At 40.3% G+C, this 21,032-nt stretch overlaps 1 protein-coding gene and 1 pseudogene across 3 annotated transcripts; both read right to left on the reverse strand.

Moving 5' to 3' along the window:
• Positions 1-3,003: 3,003 nt before the first annotated feature.
• Positions 3,004-14,291, reverse strand: LOC137290426 (zinc-regulated GTPase metalloprotein activator 1-like). 3 transcript variants are annotated; one of them, XM_067821352.1, is made up of 15 exons: positions 14,258-14,291; positions 13,436-13,580; positions 12,538-12,624; positions 11,970-12,066; positions 11,578-11,669; positions 10,289-10,348; positions 9,712-9,749; positions 8,708-8,754; positions 7,951-8,037; positions 7,030-7,074; positions 6,518-6,574; positions 5,936-5,996; positions 5,445-5,579; positions 4,147-4,273; positions 3,004-3,193 (listed from the first exon to the last, which is right to left on the reverse strand). In XM_067821352.1, exons 2-15 carry the CDS (start codon positions 13,515-13,517, stop codon positions 3,129-3,131), a joined length of 1,080 nt encoding a protein of 359 aa, XP_067677453.1. In that variant the 5' UTR covers positions 13,518-13,580; positions 14,258-14,291; the 3' UTR covers positions 3,004-3,128. The 3 variants fall into 3 exon arrangements, with proteins under 3 accessions (XP_067677453.1, XP_067677454.1, XP_067677455.1); XM_067821353.1 differs by having other exon boundaries at positions 3,005-3,193; positions 13,436-13,602; positions 14,258-14,288; XM_067821354.1 differs by having other exon boundaries at positions 3,005-3,193; positions 14,212-14,288.
• Positions 14,292-16,344: 2,053 nt separating this feature from the next.
• LOC137291316 (uncharacterized) lies at positions 16,345-19,401 on the reverse strand (annotated as a pseudogene).
• Positions 19,402-21,032: the final 1,631 nt, after the last annotated feature.

Genomic DNA, 21,032 nt, shown 5'->3' on the forward strand with positions numbered 1-21,032 from the left:
ACAATCCACCGCACACATAGCAAGATCCGCACAGAACTCAGGTCACGAATCAGTTGATGTTAAGCAACATTGAGCGCGGAAGGTCCTTGTATGCTAGATCGTGTTTGTCAGCTTGTCAGTTGACTTATGAGAGTTTGTAGGACTTTACCCCCATAACAAACCACATATGACGTCATTTCAGGGAAGCGAATTTGTTCAAAAATGCCTCTGTTCACCCAGCGAAAAATGGGTACCCACTGGAATAAGTTATGTGACTATTAACCTCCTGACGCCTCACATACAGTTTGGGTTAACCAGGGTAATAATTCAGCGGTTCTGAGCAATGCCTCATTGGAAATACAGTATTGGGGTAGCCTAGTGGTTAAAGCGTTAGCTTGTCGTGCGGAAGACGAGTTCGATTCCCCACATGGGTACCAGGTATGAAGCCCATTTTTGGTACTCCACGCCGTGATATTGCTGTAATATTGCTAAAGGCGGTGTAAAACTATACACACTCATTCACTGGAAATACGCGCTATATAATTGCATAACATTATTTGTTGAGCAATGGCGAGTTTTCTTCAGGGTGTGTTTACTAACCTTCTAAGATCCACGAGAAGTTGTGTGGTTGTAGGAGATGCTAGAGGAAACCACGATCCCGAGAAACACGATATTCATACCGGTCGATAACTGGACGACTCACAACAGATTCCAGTGAAACCTTATGACCAAGCTAGATGTCATAAGCAGACTACGCATGTATTATCGACGGAGGAGATTCATTCATTCCGAGAACTCCTGCGTGTGATTTTCGAAAGTATTTCGGTTTTGTTTTCGGTGGTGCTGGTGACAGTTTTAGGGCGGTTCGGACCGGAAGTAGGGTCTGTTTGCGCCCAAATTGTTTTGGGTCTTGATTAGCATGATTATCTCCCAGGGTGACCTGGCTGTCCGTAACATGAAGGCTTCAGGCAACTGTAGAAAAACTTGTGTGTGGAGTTGGACAACAGGAGGGTCACCTGGATTAAGTGTGACAGTTGTGCAGCCTACAACATATTGGCCTGGCTGTCATGAACATCATGGACAAGCTCAGAACCATCAAACACTTCCTGGCGTCAGGAAAACAATGTCACATCCATTATAAGATCATTTTATTTCGTAAGACGTTCCGAATCTGTAGAGATGGCGTGGAAATCTGACCACAATATGGAATATTTCCTAAAACAAGACAATACGACCATTGTCGCAATTGGCGTTGACACGTGGATACAACGAAACCAACGGCTCCCAGACGGGGCAAATCCAAGATGTGACTCCACACTTAATCATCTTCTTGCATGGGCTGATCTTCGCACGCAACATTAGGGATGTGGGGAGTATTAATAAGGGCATGGTTTAGGTAAGGTGCAGAGTACTACATGTTGAACATTACCCTTGACTTATGGATCAGGGTAAGACGTGGCCAAGCAAGGAATACTGCTGAGGGTAAGTGTCAGGGGTAAGACCAGATTATAATTTACGGATAACAACAACCCAATACAGGCTCCATTTTCTTAACCTCCGTTCTCAAGAAGTCGGTGTTCATTTTATTACTGACTTTTAAAAGAAACAGAATTGTTTTTCAGTGGATAACAATTTTAGAATGCTTTATCAAGCTTGTTGTATGCTTGAGACGCTTGGCGATGGAGGGAGAATTGCATGGGCATCGTATACCAGAAATATTTTAGTTCAATTTGGCTTGGGTATGTAATGGATAAGCAGGGACATTGGAAATGTAAAAACATTTCATCGTCTTATTAGGTCGAGATTGTTTGAGTCAAGATTTGCATCACAGTGTTTCACATTTAAGTAAATGTCAGACATACTGTCAGTTTAAGACAATTTTAACAGTTGCAAGAGATCCTTCCTTAGATAGTTCATGGTATTACAAACATGCTTTAAGCCAGTTCAGATGAAGGGTGGGAGGGAGGGATCTCCATCAAAGACAACCACCAACTACATCACCATGATATCTTGCTGCATTACAACAGCTCCTCCCACAACACCAAGTCCGATTCCAGATGCTTCCCAGGGCCACAGCTGATGCCATGGTCAGGAACACAAAAACCTTGGTACACATCTCTTCAACGTCCATCTTTGTGATGTACCTAATTCAAGCACAATGTAACTAAAAGACTGCATGTGGTTTTGCTATGATACTTTTTTAGGATGTTTTCCTGAACATCACACAGATATGACTAAGAATATTGGTTTTATGCATTTCTGAACTACTGAACCACAAGACGCAACTTCAAGAAATGGTTTCACACACTGTACCTACAGAGAGAATAAACATATAGAACGCCATACTAGCGCATTTGCGTGTTTTGTATTGACCCATATGACGTTCAAGCCATTTGACTTATTAATCCATCTGTCAAGCAACAAACATTTAGTGAGTTTGGAAAATCCGGAAAGTGCCAAGCTTCGGAGAAAGTTCAACCGGCAGGGGTTCAGTACGGAATCTGACCATGTCATCCGTATTGCGCTCCTCTATTACTATCCTAAGGTAGATGGGTTTATAATAAAATATGCTAGACAGGAGTGACTCTGTAAACACAGGGATACCCCCTCATAATACTTGGGTAGTGGTAAGTCAGTGTATGCTGTCATCTATTTAACAATAGGATGATAGTGACCACTGCTGGGCCAGCTGAACCAGTGGCTAAAAGTATGAGCATCGATTCCAAAGAGATACAGTCGGTGAAACAATGTCATCGCCCCATTGCTGAAGCCATTCCAGTGAAATCATAGCACTAAACTGAATCATAGCATATGTATTCATTTATAAAACAAAGTCGAACTTGGGTTATCCAGGAGGAGACACAGCACGCACACACACTCTTTCTCTCTCTCTCTCTGGGTCTGCCTAGGTCACCTTCTTAAACCTAAATATTACGGGGAGATATACCTTAACATCAAGTTTCAGCAAAGTGTATGCAGTTTGTAAAGTTATCTTAAGCATGATGAAATCAACTCTAAGTTGAAATGTGATGTTTTGATAATTTATTACAATTCAGCATATTCAGATCATAATGTACATAGATTGGTGAAGTTACACACATATGCATCATACAGTAATTACACTGAAGGCCTCCATCACATGCCATGGATCATCTGTTCGACTGCACACATTTTGTTAAATAATCTTGGAGAACTTGTTTGTCCAAATTTCGCCCTGAAAATATAAAACAGTGTTAAATTTGAGAATTTACATGTAATCCTAAGCTAAGAGTAGGCCAAACTGCGATTCAAATAGAACTTAACAGAGTGAGTGAGTTTAGTTCTACAATGCACTCTGCAATATTCCAGGTATAAGGTAGCGGTCTGTAAATAATTGAGTTTGGACCAGACAATCCAGTGTTCAACAGTATGAGCATTGATCTACACAACTGGGAACCAATTACATGTGTCAACCAAGTCAGCGATTCTGACCACCCCCATCCTGTTAGTCGCCTGTTATGACAAGAATAGTTGCCTTTTGGGGCAAGCATGGGCTGCTGAAGACTTATTCTATCCTGGATCCTCATGAGTCAGAAAATAACTGAATACTTATCATACTTTGAATATGAATAGAGGTTCAAATGATTCAAATGATAAGAAACCGACTCCTTACCTTCTGAAGTTTTGTTTTTTCAAACTGATCATTACAACATGTTTATATAACTGTAGGTGTCATCAATCCTGTCAAAAGCATTGGCACACTACATGAACAAAGTCCGCAGTTTGGCATATTGTATATCTTTACCCCCAAATGATAGACCCCTGTGTACTGGCGTGACAGCTCTTCAGCCAGTGGGGAAACAATTTTGAAGTTAATAAAATTTGAAATATGAATATCCTGAGCAAATGTTTAGTTGTCGTTTTGTCAGTTCCTGGTTAGAATGAATCCGTGCTTTAAGGGCAACCAAATGCACAGGATTTTCATTTGTGGTGACTTTGTTGCTCTTAATATCAATCACTAGTTTGTCTGATCCAGACTCAGTTATTCACATATAGCTGTTTCTGAGTGTGGTTTGAGTGAAACAACAAATAAACAAATGATATACATAGTTTCAGATAACACCTACATAAAAATATAACATTTCATTTTAATGAGATTGGCTACCAAGTTCAGTTGGCAAGGCATACCTATAAACACAACCCTGGTGATGTGAGATTCTCCTTCTGCCCACGGGGTCGTGAACTGCGAGTCATACAGCTGATGTACAGCCTGCACAACAAGTCTCTGCGGACTGCCTTGTATGGATACAACGCCCTGAAAAACAATGAGCACCAAAAATACATGAAAATGCATCAGGAACCAATCACAGAGCATATATATCATAATTATAGCATCTATAATTAATCTTGGATCTATCACTGATGGTACCCGAATACTGCCAACTGCTCCTTCCTCATCAGTTTGCCAACATCTTGATACTGCGTGTAGGGCTTGTACGAATATTTCATCAATGTCAACAACTGGACGGCTTTCTTTATGGTACTGGAGAATCATTCTTAGATATGTCAAACACCATGCAACAATGTCTTTTCGCTCCATCAGGACGTGTCAATCCAAATGAGTTTTACACCATTTGAAACCAATTTTTCTTAAACATTTATGGTTTGTTTCTTTGCTCCCTGTATATCCCAAATCATGAGTAGCCATTTTCATAATTCTTGTCAGTGTTGGTATTGTCTTGGTTACTGAATAGCAGAATGTGCAGACAAATTGTGCACTTATCAAAATCATCAAGTTCAATTTTCCCCTTGATACGAGTAAGCATTTTCCCTGGGCTTGTGAACTTACTGGTACCCATCGCAGGAATGCATTTACATTCGTCATTTGTTTTGTGCAAGGTACTGACAGATATACCAGTAGCATCACTGGGTTTTTCTAGTGCACTGTGTGTGATGTTGGAAATAGTACACATCTACTGAATGACACTGTAGGCAACCTCACGTGTTTGTGAATGAATGACTTGATCGCGTTTACCCAATTTAGAGTGCAACATGATAAGTTTCAAATACCTGCAGAATTTACTACTCTTTTCACAATCAACTTTACAAGATACAACTATACAAATGCTTGAGCAGAAACATGACAATTCCAAATCATTGTGTAGAAAGTGATTACAAAAATCATGTGCACGAAGTTTTCAAACCTGTGCCCCCTTCAAGCAGGTAGTGGGTCAGTTCATGGCACGCTTCCACCTCTCCTTTCACAAACACGTCTTTCACGCAGCTCATTCTAATGTTGGTTGCACAGTAGTCTGATGGACAAGCTCATGCTTGAGACTGTTACTGAATGACAGATTCTGTTTCACATGACAGGTCAGATTTGTTGCAAAGATCATCATCATTGCCCCTCACAATTACTCATGACACTCTAATCAAGTCAGTCAAGATTGTAATATAAGTTTCAACACGTGTCAGTTTCACCTCACCTTCAGACGGAGTATTTCTGTGACGTCTCCTTGTGATGTCTTCACCTGTTTCTCCCACAACAAGTTCTGCATGAAATCTTCCAGTGCTGACTGTAACAGGTCCCCCTCCACCTCTACAGTAACTGTCCGCACACTCTGTAACAACACCAACATCATGCAGTACTGCATGGTAACTACTGACTGTACTAGAACTTTACAACACAGGCAGGAAGAAACTTGAAAATACACAGCTATTCATACCAAGGCCTATGCATCAGGCAGAGTGAAAAGCAGCAAAAAATATTGTGTCTAGACCAGATAATCCAGTGATCGGCAGCACTGGGATACAATGACATGTGTCAACCAGGTCAGCAAGTCTGACCACATCATCCAGTTACTCAGTTGCTACGGCAAGTATGGGTTACTGAAGATCAATTCTAACCCAGATTTTCACGGGTTGTATCACATTAAGATATAAATATGCCTAGATATAGTGAAGTAGTATAGCTCACCTTATCAATGTGGTGCCGATCCTCTTTGTGGAAACCTCGTCTCTCAAACAGCTCCTCCATACTAACAATATCACGCTCAGTGTGAGTACAAATGCCCCATCATGTTTTACTTTCAATACTTAATCTACCTTAATGGTGTATGCAGAGGTATTACTGGATACAAATAACAGACAGAAATTAGTTTACATTTTCACTAGTCTGTAAAAACTACGTAGCAGCCTAACCATTTCAGTCATAATAAACCTAAAATATATCCTCGTGTTTTCTTATAGATTGCAACAGTAAAGGTGTTAAGATTAAAACAAGACAAGAGAAGACCCTTGTTGTGTACTAAGCTCGAGCCATATAACTTTCATGATCATTATGCGCACCACTGCATCGTCATCCTGACGTACTTCACTTCATGACATATGTAGGCATGAGCATAAAACAGCACAATAACGACATCTGCTCAGCGAGACAATGGAACCATGGTTTCATAAATCATAGTATTTTCAGTCTTAGATATCGTTACAATACGCTTTTAAAATGTTGGGAGTCAGACATGTTTTATGTGATTCCTAATGCATATATGTACTGTACCTTGCATGACCTTGACCCCCGTATGCATTCAGGTCCAGCACATCATCCAGACAGCACCTGAAACATCGTCCACAGTTACAACAAGGTTTGTTTGTTTGTTTGTTTGTTTGTTTGTTTGTTTGTTTGTTTGTTTGTTTGTTTGTTTGTTTGTTTGTTCCACCACACCACATTACATTTCTTTGTACCAAGAATCAAGGGTGTTGATGTGGCTGGGTATTTAATGCACCACCTCAATCACAAAAAGTGTATGAAGGCAATGCATTAATGTTATTTTACAGCAGTCAGAAACTAAATATATGACAAACAACCAAGTGAGATGGTGTAAATCCTAATTAGTCCTTTCTTTTAACAATCATGTTTTGACATTAAAACATCATTTACAAACTGTGTTCTTTGATGTGACATTCCACTACTGCAGAACTAGTTCGAAGTCCATGTGAATGTTTGCTTATGTAGCCAACAGCCACAACTTCCAGACAGGGTCACACCATCATGTTGATGTACACACTCACTTGGATCGAGTTGTTTCCTTCAGTTTAGCAAAGCTGTTGATTTTCCTGAAGTGTAAACAAGTGTCTTCAGAAAATCATTTGCCTTTCAAAGAAGACACACAAACTAGTTCAATTTACTGTAGCAGGTAATAGTTCTCTTTCAGTATCTCACATTTACACAGACACCCTGCATCTATCTATGTATTGCATGCTGAAGGATGTGTCCTATCTCCTCCATCCATCCACATCTTTTGGTTCATGTTTATCATAATTCTGAACATTTCACAATAAAGTTAATTTACTTGCCACATTACATCTTACAACAAACAGCCCCTACCAAGTACAAGAACAAAACAAACCAGGAACAAGAATGTCCCTTCATGCATGAAGCAAAGTTAATACAATGAGTTGTGGAGAGATCTACTGGCAAACAAGGATACGTAGGACCAGCGCAGAAAACGTGTTAAGAAGTAGGCAGTTCATGGTAATGATCAAAACCCATTTGGTTTGTGAAGGGAAGAGCAGATGTAGGCTAGTGCATGTGCACTAGATTCCGCGCATAGCTGCACATGCCTTGCTCAAAACACTTTCTTGCGGCCACACTTGATCACAGACAACCTGGGGCCCCTTCGCTCACAATGGCCAGCACCACTGGGTGCCACTCATACATGCTAACACAGGTCATTTGTCAATTCGGTGCTCAACTTATCCTTGTTTGCCAGTAGCACATCTTGTGAGCTGAATATGCATGTATACCAAGGATTGTACCAAGGAAGACAGCATGGCCTCCTACAACAAGTAACATTGCTCACATACATGGTAAAAATGTCCAGTGTATTACAAGCAGCTGATCTTTTAGTAATTATCAAATCTATGCTGAGATCAGCGATACCATCTCTTTGTATTTATTACCAGAAGGTAACAACAGACATGTATTTTCACCTGATTTCATCCCGCAGAGCGTTTATTTCAGCTGCAGAGACAAGGTCTGTCTTGTTTAACAGGATCACATCAGCCAGGGCGATCTGTCTGGAAACAACCAATCAGAGTCATCCTACAGTGGTGGTTATTATGGGTTGACAATTCCATACTGATCCCCTGACTTGGGTATTACCAGAGATGCTAACCCCTAAATAGTACTTTCAAGAATGAAAATTTGTAGTTTGACCACAAGATTAGTTGTCAGATAAATACTTTAAATTGCAGAGATACTGAAATCAGCTCCAACTGTCTGATAGTCAATTTCGCCCAAATTCAGTTTGTTACTTGCAATGATTCCAGTTCAAATATGACATTACCTTTGATGAATGGAAGTTAAGTGAAATCAGAAAATTTACTTTATTCAACAAAATTATGCGTATGTCTATTATCAAAATTCAATTTCATAGCCTTTCTAGTGCAATTTGTATTCGTGCAGCTTAGGGCTAAAATCCGTAGCGACTATGATTAAATTGTCGAGGTTGGCATGTCTGTACTATGAACACTTGGGTGCTGAGATGATCCTCCCCTACTTCAACACTGTCCTCCCCTACTTCAACACTGTCCTCCCCTACTTCAACACTGTCCTCCCCTACTTCAACACTGTCCTCCCCTACTTCAACACAAGGTGGAACAGCAATACCCGGCACACAACAGTGTCCTTCACTACTAAATTGTTTGATCATATTATGTTGGAATAATTTTCATTTTTAACTTGTACCTTTGAGCTTCATTAATGTCTCCATCTTCCTTCTGTTCCCTGAGTTGCTGGAAACAAATCAAACAAAACCTCAATCACAGTTACAAGTCTCACTAATTGCAGCTATTAGTTATATCATGATGCATGTCAGCTGACCTGAGTGTCAGGGGAACCCGTGTTGTTCCTGCATGCACGTGTCAAAAACTACTAAAAGATAATGAGTGAGTTTGTGAATTTGATTTTATGCTGCTTTTGCAATACTCCAGCAATATCATTTCAGGGAACACCAGGAATGGGTTCACACGTTGTACCCATGTGTGGAATCAAACCCGGGTCTTCAGTGTGGTGAGCAGATGCTTTAACCACTAGGCTACCCCACCACCCCATTAATGGGTACACCTAACACAGAGTATTGCACTAAATTTGTCAAGTAAGCATTTCCATGTATCAGTAAGGATGTTTTACCTTGTTTACTAGTAATTATTGAGAGTATGTCTGCAATATTTTCTGCAAACCCTTTGTAATACTCACAAGACATATTGGTATAGTACATGTGTTTCATTTCAATGGAACGTATGGTTTAAAGGTACATAACTTTGCTAAATCTTACAAGACAAACAGAATTCAAGACAAAAGACATAACAGTAACTGTTTTGTTTATTTAAAAGATTCAGGTATGAAGTACTGTAACCAACAAAACAATTCTGCATATAACACTCAAAACATGTGCTTTAGATTCATAACCTTTGTCACTGAAAGATATTATATTGTACACAAGTAGTGATGTAACTTGGGCATTGGTAACTCAGTGAGTGAATGACACAGCCAGTAATAATCCATCTACAACAGCACAATGTAAATAATCTATCTTGGGCCAAACAAACCAGTGATGTAAACATCAAACCACAAGTTGTTAATCAAAACATCAGTACACAGACATGAATTTAGTTACCTCTTTTGTCACAGGTTTTTCGTGGCAAGATATGGATACAAAACATGCATAAAATAAACCATAAACGACCTACCTTGTCACAGAACTTGGCATCAACCACAGTCAGTATTCCTGGAAGAAGATGACAGACATGACTGGATTCATATCATGGACCAAATGGAAAGGCATAAGATGCAAGCTATGAACCTCTATTATGTAATGCTTACTGAAGGATGCATCCTATCTGCTTTTTGGCAACATCCTGACTTTGGGTTCTCTTGTACTGAAACTAAATTTCAGCGATCATCATGAACCCTAAAGTTTGTTCCACATGTTCAAATAGAACATTGGTGCAAATTTTATAAGGAATGAAAAAGTACCCATTTCAATTGTCATTCAAGTCATACTTATGTCACAAATACACAGATTGACCCAAATATTGTTATACTCTCATACATTTCATGTATATACATGTATATGCTAACTAAATTTGATATCATAAAAACATACTTTGATAAGTAAGGCAAAAAGGAAAAAATATGGCATCACTAATGCAGTGTATTTTAATTTTGTGTAGCAGTATGAGAATGTACTAAGAGCCCGATGTTTTGGCACATTACAAGTCTACTGTATTATTACTATTATAAGTATGATGATGACGAATCACTGACCATCCAGGAACACATCACTACACAGCTCCTCATCCAGCCAGAACATGGAGGCAATAGGACCTGGCAAATATACAAATAGCTGGATATTTATTCGCACAACAAAAATTTATACCATGGAGCAATTTTAGTTAATCATCACATCAATCAGATTATAGTCACTTGTCATCTTGCTGTGGGGGTAAGGTGTAACATTTCCTACTTGAAACCCACATGCAGTGAATAGTACTCAGTGAACCAGGACTGTGTCCCACAAACCAACATTAGCAGTGCAACTCTAAGTCTGTGTTAGTTTATGGGCGTTACGATAACCTTAGTGCTCTGTGGAATGGGAAACAGAGTTGAATGTGAGCATCTGACCCCTGGGGGTCAGTGAATGTGAGCATCTGACCCCTGGGGGTCAGTGAATGTGACCATCTGAACACTGGGGGAAAGTGAATGTGACTGTCTATGATCACTGGGAAGGAGTGAACATGACCATCTGACCCCTGGGGGGAGTAAATGTGACCATTTGACCATTGGGGAGGAGTGAATGTGTTGATCTGACCATTGGGGGAAAGTGAATGTGACTGTTTATGACCACTGGGGAGAAGTGAATGTGACCATCTGACCCCTGGGGGGAGTACATGTGACATCTGACTCCTTGGGAGGAGTGAACGTGACCATCTGACCTCTTGGGGGAGTGAACCTGACCATCTGACCCCGGGGGGAGTGCATGTGACCATCTGACTCCTGGGGAGAAGTGAATGTGACCATCTGACCCCTGGGGGGAGTACATGTGACCATCTGACTCCTGGGGAGGAGTGAATGCGACTGTCTATGGCCACTGAGGAGTGAATGTGACCATCTGACTCCTGGGAGAAAGTGAATGTGACCATCCGACCCCTAGGGCAGTGAATGTAACCATCTGACTCCTGGGGGAAGTGAATGTGACTGTCTATGACCACTGGGAAGGAGTGAATGTGACCATCTTACTCCTGGGGGAAAGTGAATGTGACTGTCAATGATCACTGGGAAGGAAAGAATGTGACCATCTGACCACTGGGGGAAAGTGAATGTGACCATCTATGACCACTGGGAAGGTATGAATGTGACCATCTGACCCCTGGGGGAAACTGAATGTGACCATCTGACCACTGGGGAGGAGTGAATGTGACCATCTGACTCCCAGGGAGGAGTGAATGTGACCATCTGATCCCTGCAAGGGGTAGGGGGGAGTGAATAAGACCGTGTATGACCCCTGGAGTGGAGTGAATGTGATTATCATCCCCAGGAACATCCTGAAAGGTCACCTGGGTCAGCAAGGCCGGTGGTCTCCAGCAGAATGTAGTCAAACTTTCCTCTCTTGGTCATCAGGTTTTCAATGGCCTTCACTCCACTGTCCCTGGAGAAAACAATACAAACAAGTGAAGTCACTTCATTCACAAGATTCACTTTCATAATTCTCTTCAAAATAACTTGCTCCAATAAATACTGAAATTATATTCTCTGACGTCCAAAAAGAGAGGCTATTATTTGTTGGAGAAGTTTGGTTTACCTAAAATATTCTATGTCTTCCAATAACCCATGTTCGTGACTGAAACCCAAAATTTGAAACAGTCTCTCCATTACTTGACAGAACAAACAAAGTCCATCTTACTTCAACAGACCAACTTGCTTGACAGAACTGTACACATTAACTTACTTGACAGAACAGCAGAGGCAACCATTCCTCAACTCCAGCCATTCTTCAAACAGTTCCCCCTGTTGCCCAACAGACATAGACTTCTCAATGGAGTCTCCTGTAATCATAATATGTTGAAAGTTATCATACTAAGAAAAACATGACTAATGTTCAAAGTACATGATGTTGTTACTGCATATTATACCAGTGGCAGCATGAATGTTCATAAAAAACGCAATCTCAACTTCCTGAGGAAAATCCAAAGAACTTGTCTTAAAAAACAGCCACTTTCCACAAAGTACACTTTAGAAGAAATAATCACATTGTGGTTCCTTAGGAAGGTCAGACACGAGTGTAACTTCAAACAACCATGTAAACCTAAACCTGTAAACCTGAAACACTTTTTAACATAAACCTCAGCACACAATATCTAATCTGACTGGCAGTCAAGTGGCATATGTGTGTGTTGATTTTCAAGAGTAAAGAAATGCATGAATGCGAAAGATACACAATACAAGGAAAATGTCTCAGTTTTGTTGAAGGAGCCCTCAATTTCTATGGATATTTCCAAACATTAATTCCAACTGACCTTCCCCAAACTCATTCAGAATGACAGCAATCTTCTTTCCATGTTGTTCTGTGAGGACATAGTTGAGTAGAGTTGTCTTCCCTGCGCCTGGAAACAAACAGGTGTTACTTTACAAACAAACATGTAATATTTTTCCAACAAGCAGGTAATACTTTAAGAACAAACAAGTAATACTTTTACCAACCATCAGGTAATACTTTACCAACAAGCTAGGAGCTGTGGTGGCTGAGTTGGTTAGGCGGCTGAGTTTGTGTGCTGGCAATTTGGTGCCTGTCTTTCAAAGTGTGGGTTTGAATCCCCGATGGGAAAACCCAAAAAGGTATTAGAATCTGTACTTTAGGGACTGGTCATAATTCATAGCTAGGGGGTTGTGATGATGATTTTTAGGGAGGGAGGGCATCCATTTTGTTCTAGGGACAGGGGAACAACAATTTTGTACATACAAATACTTACAAATTAGACTTAAAAAGTGTGGGAATGGCATGTTTTTGTTTTTTTTACTTGTACATGACATGCAAGCGAGGTCACTTACTTTGTACATAAATTTAAGGGATGTGTCACATACTCTCCAAAAAATCAAAAACATCATCTCTCTCTCTGTGTCTCTGTCTCTGTCTCTGTCTCTCTCTCTCTCTCTCTCTCTCTCACACACACACACACACACACACATATAATGGACAGTCCCTTACTGAGATGGTGTAACCCCAAATATAACATAACACTTTCTAAATGACATTATGTATTCATTGGTAGTGCTTGCAATAAAAGAACTATCTGCATGTCACAAGATGACTGCTGACAATAGAAATAATTCAACTTACTGTCAAACATTTTTACTTCTTTATGAGCCAGTGCTAGGAGATCAATCTAGTTCTTCATTACTTCTTAGTGATCTTACCTAGAAATCCTGTTATAATTGTGATGGGAACCTTCTTTGCTTCTGAGAGGACAAGGTCAGGAATTTCTTCATCATCGGACATACTGTTATGTCATCAATGTCACCGAGTGTTGAAGACATATGATGCAGCTCACTTTACTGCTATCTGTAAGGTTTCACAACTCTTGCTATGCCAGGTGGGAAAAAGATTAAATAGAGATCCCATGGGAACACGATTACAATAAAATTTTATGATGTGTGAAACATATAAGTGTTGTCTTTAATCATGATGTTAATAAATGTTTGCATGGCATACCTTGTCTTTGAGATTGACAGCAACATGACTCAGTGTCAGAATAATGGATACAACAGATCTGTAACATTACACCTACCCCTCTATTCACCATATCTGCTCATTGGGAAAAATGCAGGGATAAATTAACCAGCATGTTTACTTTTACAATTTGGAATGTTTCAAAATTAATATTTAAGCATTATTATGTGCCCACTTTCCTCTGCTGAAATGTCTCATGCACTTGCAAAATAGATCCTCACCATGCTAACTGCAGCAGATGTATAGTATACTGAAACTGTTCTAAGATTTGAAATGGTACAATTCATACATGCACCAGCAACTTGAAGAGGCATCGAGGCATATATTGATCGAATACCGAACATGCAGACCGAATTGTGATGTTACATGGTACAGATGAACAAAGATTGTCGTGTAGTGTGCTTTACTTATCACTGAATACTTCTGTATTCTTAAGTTATGACGATCCCATACTATGTGTCACCTTTCATTAAACTGCAATGCACACAAGACAGGGGAGCAATACTCACGTTGTTTATCTAAGGGAAATAACTCTGATTTGTAAGCCAGTCCCATACCACAAAATAATATCAAGAATAAAACCGGTTTCTACTCTGTTTATATACTAAAAAGATAGATGACGCCGAATGTGGAAATATTTTCTTTAAATATAATGAACATAGGATTAGATATATTTCATCAAACTGTGCATATACTCAGAATAATAATAACAAGACATTTCCATAATAGATACACATGCATGACTCCAGAACCTAAACAAAACTATATGCACAATCATGTCAGCACACCTTGACTTCAAACACTGTCTGAAGCTGCTGAAATATCGCCGACGAGGAGTTAAATTTTAATTCACTCATTCACTGAAGTCACCGTAATATGCTGAAAGCGGCTAAAACCCAGCTTACGACAGCGTGATTACACAGTGACATTTAGAAAGTGGTCAGATGTAACATATGTTATATTTGGGATTACACCTTCTTGGTAAAGTACAAATTCTAGTCCTCTTTGAGTTGAGTCCCATCAGGGATTCGAACCCACACCCCATCTGCGTTCTTGAAAAAATGCTAAAACAATTGTACGGGTTTTTAGTAAAGCTATGTCCTACTACAGGAGTTTCAGGAATCTGCTGTCGTCCGTTCGATTGTTTCACCATAGTCTGTCTGGTTTGCCTGGGGCTCCTTTTCAGTTTATATGGGATTGTTTGTTACTATCAAAATTATATATATGCAGAGACTGAGCATCAGTCTAGTTTCACCAGTGCGTTAAACTTCCAAGACATGATTTAGTTGGGGGTGTCCTGCCACAACCACACACCGTGTTAAACAGAAATACTGTCCAGAGAGGCGTTAGGACTAATTAACTATCTGTATCGGTATGCTATTGTTGAATGTTTTCAAGGCATACATCCAACACGGATTTTTTTGTCTAAACTGTGATGCAGGTGACCACTAACCCCCTTCATGCCGATGAATCGACAGTCTTCAGATGATCGAGTCTGGAGCAGACACTCCAGTTATTGACAGCACGAGAATTTAGTATTATCATGTGGGTCTGCATATATCGCTATATCGTCCATCCCATCTACATGCATGTTCAAGGCTTTGGTCAACGCAACTGGGATACGATGCAATAACTATGTGATCGACCTTGACCTCCTGATCTCATTAGTCACCTCTTGGAACAAACATGGGTATGAAGATCAGTATCTTCACCTACTGGAATCTTACAATACTTACTGACTCACAATACCATAGAACTGTTCAGTGACTTCTAGGATCACGGATATATGATGCTCACACAGACAAATCTCAAAAACGTTTCATATGAGAAGATTACTCCATTGGCATTCATATTTACAAGTAAACATACTTTCATTTCACCTCCTTAGGCGTAGCAAATAAACTACACTGTTGTCCATTGATAATATGTGCAGTTTTATTGCACCCAACTCCATTCACGAGGTGAATGCTCATTGTGCGAGCAGTCAAAGCAGGCATATTATTACCCCGGACAACCCAATCTGCCTGCGCTTGAAGATTATACTCACATGACGTATCCCACCGGGTACCCATTTTCTGCTGGGTGAACAGAGGCAGTTTTTGAACGAACTCACTTGCATAAAGTGAGACCACATGTGCCATCTGCTTCGTTGTGGGACACTCCTTATGCCCTAGAAATTCGCAGGAGTCAAGCTGCCGGTGACCCATCCGAGCACTCTCCGCGCCCAACTGATTGTGACCTGAACTTTAAGCACAGGACCACACGCCACTCCAGGAGCATATTACTCACGTGAGCAAACGCGTTCCCATGCCAACATAAGTAAATTTATGTATTTAAGTATAAATAAACAGGCGAGTAAAAGTGACGATATGAATGAGGCTGTATGCCAGGAAGCGTATGTAGAATCAAAAACACAGAATGAAAAATGTTCTCAAGTTTGCTTGAGAACTGCACACTACAACATCGCCTATCGCAAAGTGTGTTGTTTCAGAATGGTTCTTAGATGATGTCATTGCAGCAAAGCACGCATCACGCAGAGGTAAAGAGACACAACTATGTTGTTATTGTTGCTGGTGTATTTTAACAGACAAGCCATCTATGTACAGCACAAAACAAATGTGATTATCTGCAGCTGAAGTATCTTCCATATTAAGACGTTCAGTTTTCGTTCAGCCTTCTCTTAAGTTTCCATGATGAGGCTGAAGAGTTCATTCTCGCCATCATCGTCTGAAACAAACGAATGTTATGTATTTTATCATGCAAAATAGCTCTCACTGTTACCACACAGGTGCCTTAATGCCTCGTATTCTGAAGAAGAAAGTCACATCTTGTCTAGGTCACACAATATAATGACAGATATTATGAGATGGCCCGTATTCAAATCGATGCGCTTGAATAGCACGATGCTTAGATTCTTTTCTGTCGTTGATTTTCTTTTTCCCTGAGTTTGTCGGGGTTTTTTGTGTGGTTTTTATTATTATTATTATTATTATTATTATTTATTTTTATTTGTTTGTTTTTCTGAGGAGTATGTTCTAGAAATGACTTTGTGATTGACTGCTGTCTGAGTGTAAATAAAATTTGAGTAGCACAATTTTCTGGGTCTCCCTGCTCCTTTCTGGTGCCCAAAATCCTTTCCCTCTGTAACATTCTTCCTAATCCTATACACAGTAGAAAGAGGAGTTCCTGTTCTCTCTGCTAATGTATTTACATCATCAATTCCTTGATTACACAACTCAAAAATCAACCTTCTTTTATCTTCAACAGACATTGTTGACAGTGCTGAGGAAAATGACGTCTGCTACAAATTCAGGGGAGGTAACTCTAATTGTACTATACTCAGTAGGCCAAGAAGAGTTACCTCCCTTATACAATTACTTAGTTTTAAGTATCAATGAATCAGTTGAGGTGTTAGGATAGCTCAAAGTAAGAAGAACAATTCTCAATAATTATGAACCAGACTATACCTGCCATAGTGAAAATATAGCATCCCGATTCGAACGACCTTTGGTGTAAACTTAGTCACCAAAAAACTAAAGCATTCGTAAAATCCCTATGTGTTGGTCACTGAGTATGTATCAGTAATTGAAAGAAGCTGACATAAAATCACAAATGACATATTCAGATTCAGACCTTTGTCACGAAATATTAGTTAATGTAAGTGAATAAAGAGACTGAGGTTTGCTTATGAATACATTCAAGAAAATAACATGAGTCCTTGAAGTGAACCCACTTTCTTCAAAACAAGACATATTTTGTGATTATGTCACAGGAACCGGGATTTCTGTATTGAATATGGCCTTCATTAGTTCATTAGTAGCCGTGACAACAATTATCTGAGCATCGAACAGTGGTGTATCTCTTATTTCATATAATTTCAAACGCTTGTAATACTCGCGTTTCTTTTGGAATTCACAATAGTATAGCATACTCACTCATAATAATATACTCACTCATAGTATACTCACTCATAATAATACACTCACTCATATTTATATACTCATAGTATAATATATTGTCAATTCCAAACGAATTATGTCTACTCAATTGGGCTTTTTGTTTTGTTTTGTATCTGGTGTAGCTGGTCTAGAGAGGGAGTACTTTGTGTGTATTTTGTTATCATACCTCTGGATACAGGGGTAGAGTGGGTAGTTGTATCGTTCAATGACACTTCCACCATCCCCGCACCGTCTTGTGCTAAAGCGGCCACCTCGTCCATTTCACCTTCATCCTTGAATGCCTGGAATGTCATTCCGTTATATCAATGACCCTGCTGGACCAGCTATATAACCAGTATATGGTATTCAACAAACACTGACCTGTCAGTGATGTCCTGTGAAAGGTGAAAATAAGAGAATATTCTCGCGTCAAACTTGAAACGTATTTCTCAAACAGTTAAAACTCAGCGTAGCGGTCTTGAGAAGAAAACATTTGTGTAAATCGCAGTATTTTGATCGGTCGGTCCTCGGAACATCTTTTCAGCAATACAAAAATCAAACTAAAAGACTTAACAAACATGTCGAACGTGTCAGATTAGTAAGAGTTTTACGCCACGTTAAGAAATATTCCAGCAATATCACGGCGGGAGACACCAGAAATGGACTTCACTCATTACGCCTAAGTGGGAAATTGAACCCGTCTCTTCAGCGTAACGGGCGAAGCTTTAACCACAAGGCTACCCCCGGCCCTGAATCTGTATTGAGCTTCCCTGATAGACTGCGTTATCAAAATGTTGCTGTACCGCAGCAGGCGACACGTTATCTGTTATTTCAAGAGAATAAAACATAATCTTACTTGAAAAAAAATGAACTTCCCCAGTCTCCTCGCCGTCCACAATTAGCTGACTACGTACAGATCAGTTTTGTAAGAAACAAAAATAAAACTGACTCGAGTAACAAATAATCATCCCTAAACAACACAACAATGCTTCAGTAAAATGAATATATAATCTGCAAATTTATATGGCTGGTACTAACCTTGTGGTCAGTCATATAGTGGACTCTCGTGCAGGTTTAAATTTTAACTTCAGTGCAAATATTGCAAGGTAGCTATATGGAAAATACATCTAAATGTTTAGGAAATATCACGTCACTCTTGTACCTACATATCTACAAGTAGCATTTACATAACAAAGACATCTGTAAGTAAGGGAAAGTACCTGACTTTCTTCCAGGGCGTTCGAGTTCTGCTGGTAGGAAGTCATTCCGCAAGTCAACAGCTGAGAAACACCAAAATTATACTTACGTGATCATATTGTTAATTAATAGACACGTTTATCTGCTCTGATTCGCCATTGACATTTAAATGTAACTTTAATTTCCATCACGTTTTTATTAAGTTAGAGTCATGTTTCAAAAGATTACGGTGAGAATGATAACAGAGAGTGGTTTGTGAGTTTAGGCTTAGGCCGCCTTTAGCACTATTCCGGCAATGTCACAGCGGGGAACTCCATAAATGGGCTTCACACATTGTACCCACATGGGAATCGAACAAGGTTCTGCGTGAGGAGTCAAAGTTTTAACCATGAGGTTACCCCACTACCCTTTATAATACAGACTAGCTCTCATTTCTCTGTTACATGAGAGTGTCTTACCCATTTAATGTACTGAAACGTGGACGGCTTGTCGGTTGATATCGGTCGCTGTACAAGCATCTTGAGCAGAATGATTCCTTCCCGGGCATGTAGTGAGACAATAACATGACGTCATAGAGATCAAACGTCATTAGTGTATGACGTCATTGTCCATTACACAATGCTGATGGAGGTAGGTGGACTTTCAAGACATAAGGGGAGGACCTCTGTTCTAATACGACCCTTTCATGGTGCGAGTGTTCAAGACTCGTGATTGGAGGCAATCAGATTTAGTAGTGCAATCAGCGACCTTGTTTCAAAAGTGATCGTTCGCAAGATCTCGGTAATTTCCGGATGCATCGTGAAAACTAGAACCTCTTCCCGAGCGCGATACTCAAATGTTTCTTCTAGACAGAACTCAGTCATGCCATATTTGTTTCTCCACATTGCTTGCATTTGTCAAGTTGAATCTAGGCCGATGGAACACGTGTTCTGATTGAACAGAAAAAAAGGGCAATAAATCTGCTGCCTTATTTTGCCGCTAGGGGATTTTATGAGAACCGCGAAATATGGCCGTATTAGAACAGAGGTTCGGAGGAAGATATGACTAGTAACCTCTGTGGGAAGAGAATGGGGGAGGATATGCACGGCTGCATGCACCTCAGGATCCACCTGTGGAAAGGATTAGGTGGATTAAAGGAAACTGAACAGTGCGTCTATCGTGAGTTTTACCGATACACGCCGACTGGCAGTGCACGGGACAGGACAAGCAGGATGGACACGTGTGTCAATGCACTATGACCGGTACGCAATCTGTATTTGCTGATTCGGCAACACAACGGAAACGACTGCATCAGCTAACACACTGTGCTGTGAGTACGCCTACCGACCTTCCCGTGGAATGACCTTGACCTATGAACATCAACATCGAGGTCAGTGAAATTCTGGCGGATCCGTGACCAGAAACGAATAATATGTACTGACGAAAGCAGTTTCTGGTTGTTACACTACGATGGGCGTGTTGGCGTTTGATGTCGCAGGGGAAACGGTTGGCACAGTCTGCGATGATCGGCTGCAATCTGGAACTGCGTCATTGAGATGCCTGCAGAACTGAGCGGGGTGGGGAATACGTGGCAACCCTAAGGACTAGGTCCACCGGAACGACATTCTCAAACACGTTAAACCTCCTTTTCGTCGCAAGCAGCAACAAAGGACTTGAGGCGGCCGCTGAAAGAGTCGTCCAGGATGTCACGACTCCGGTCAAAGCCGCCGTTCAACCATGCCCAGCTTAATCAACTTAACGTCAACCATGAATACATGACGTGTTTTTTTTATGGAAAACAACTTCTTTTTATTCTTATACGACGTTTCATAGCTAATTATACACCCTTCATCTGAAACATCGTATAAAGAATAAAGAGAAGTTGTTATCCATAAAAACGTGTTATGTACCCATGCTCGCCCAACTTCTACATGCCTTTAAAGAACTTAACGTCAACCACACTGTACACTAGTCCTCGTGGTGGTCATGTTCACCCGGTGTCTGGGATCCAACGCTAACTGATAATCATATTGCCTGCTTCACCCTGTACGGTGTTCTGTGAAACTGCCACTCTGACTCTCTTGAGACCTCATACCTGCACGTTACCTTATGCTAGTTATGCATTGATATGGTGGAGGTAATATACATTAACCATTTTATATTCGTTTCA

The sequence above is a fragment of the Haliotis asinina genome, chromosome 7 (assembly GCF_037392515.1).
Source record: "Haliotis asinina isolate JCU_RB_2024 chromosome 7, JCU_Hal_asi_v2, whole genome shotgun sequence".
Taxonomy (NCBI): domain Eukaryota; kingdom Metazoa; phylum Mollusca; class Gastropoda; order Lepetellida; family Haliotidae; genus Haliotis; species Haliotis asinina.

What these genes read in the sequence shown, in the direction of transcription:
- LOC137290426 (XM_067821352.1), bottom strand. Translation starts at nt 13,517, where the DNA reads ATGTCCGATGATGAAGAAATTCCTGACCTTGTCCTCTCAGAAGCAAAG. An exon ending in TAGTGATGTGTTCCTGGATG is followed by an intron (nt 9,750 to 10,288) that starts GTCAGTGATTCG and finishes ATCTTCTTCCAG; the next exon opens with GAATACTGACTGTGGTTGAT. An exon ending in AAGGAAACAACTCGATCCAA is followed by an intron (nt 6,575 to 7,029) that starts GTGAGTGTGTAC and finishes ACGATGTTTCAG; the next exon opens with GTGCTGTCTGGATGATGTGC.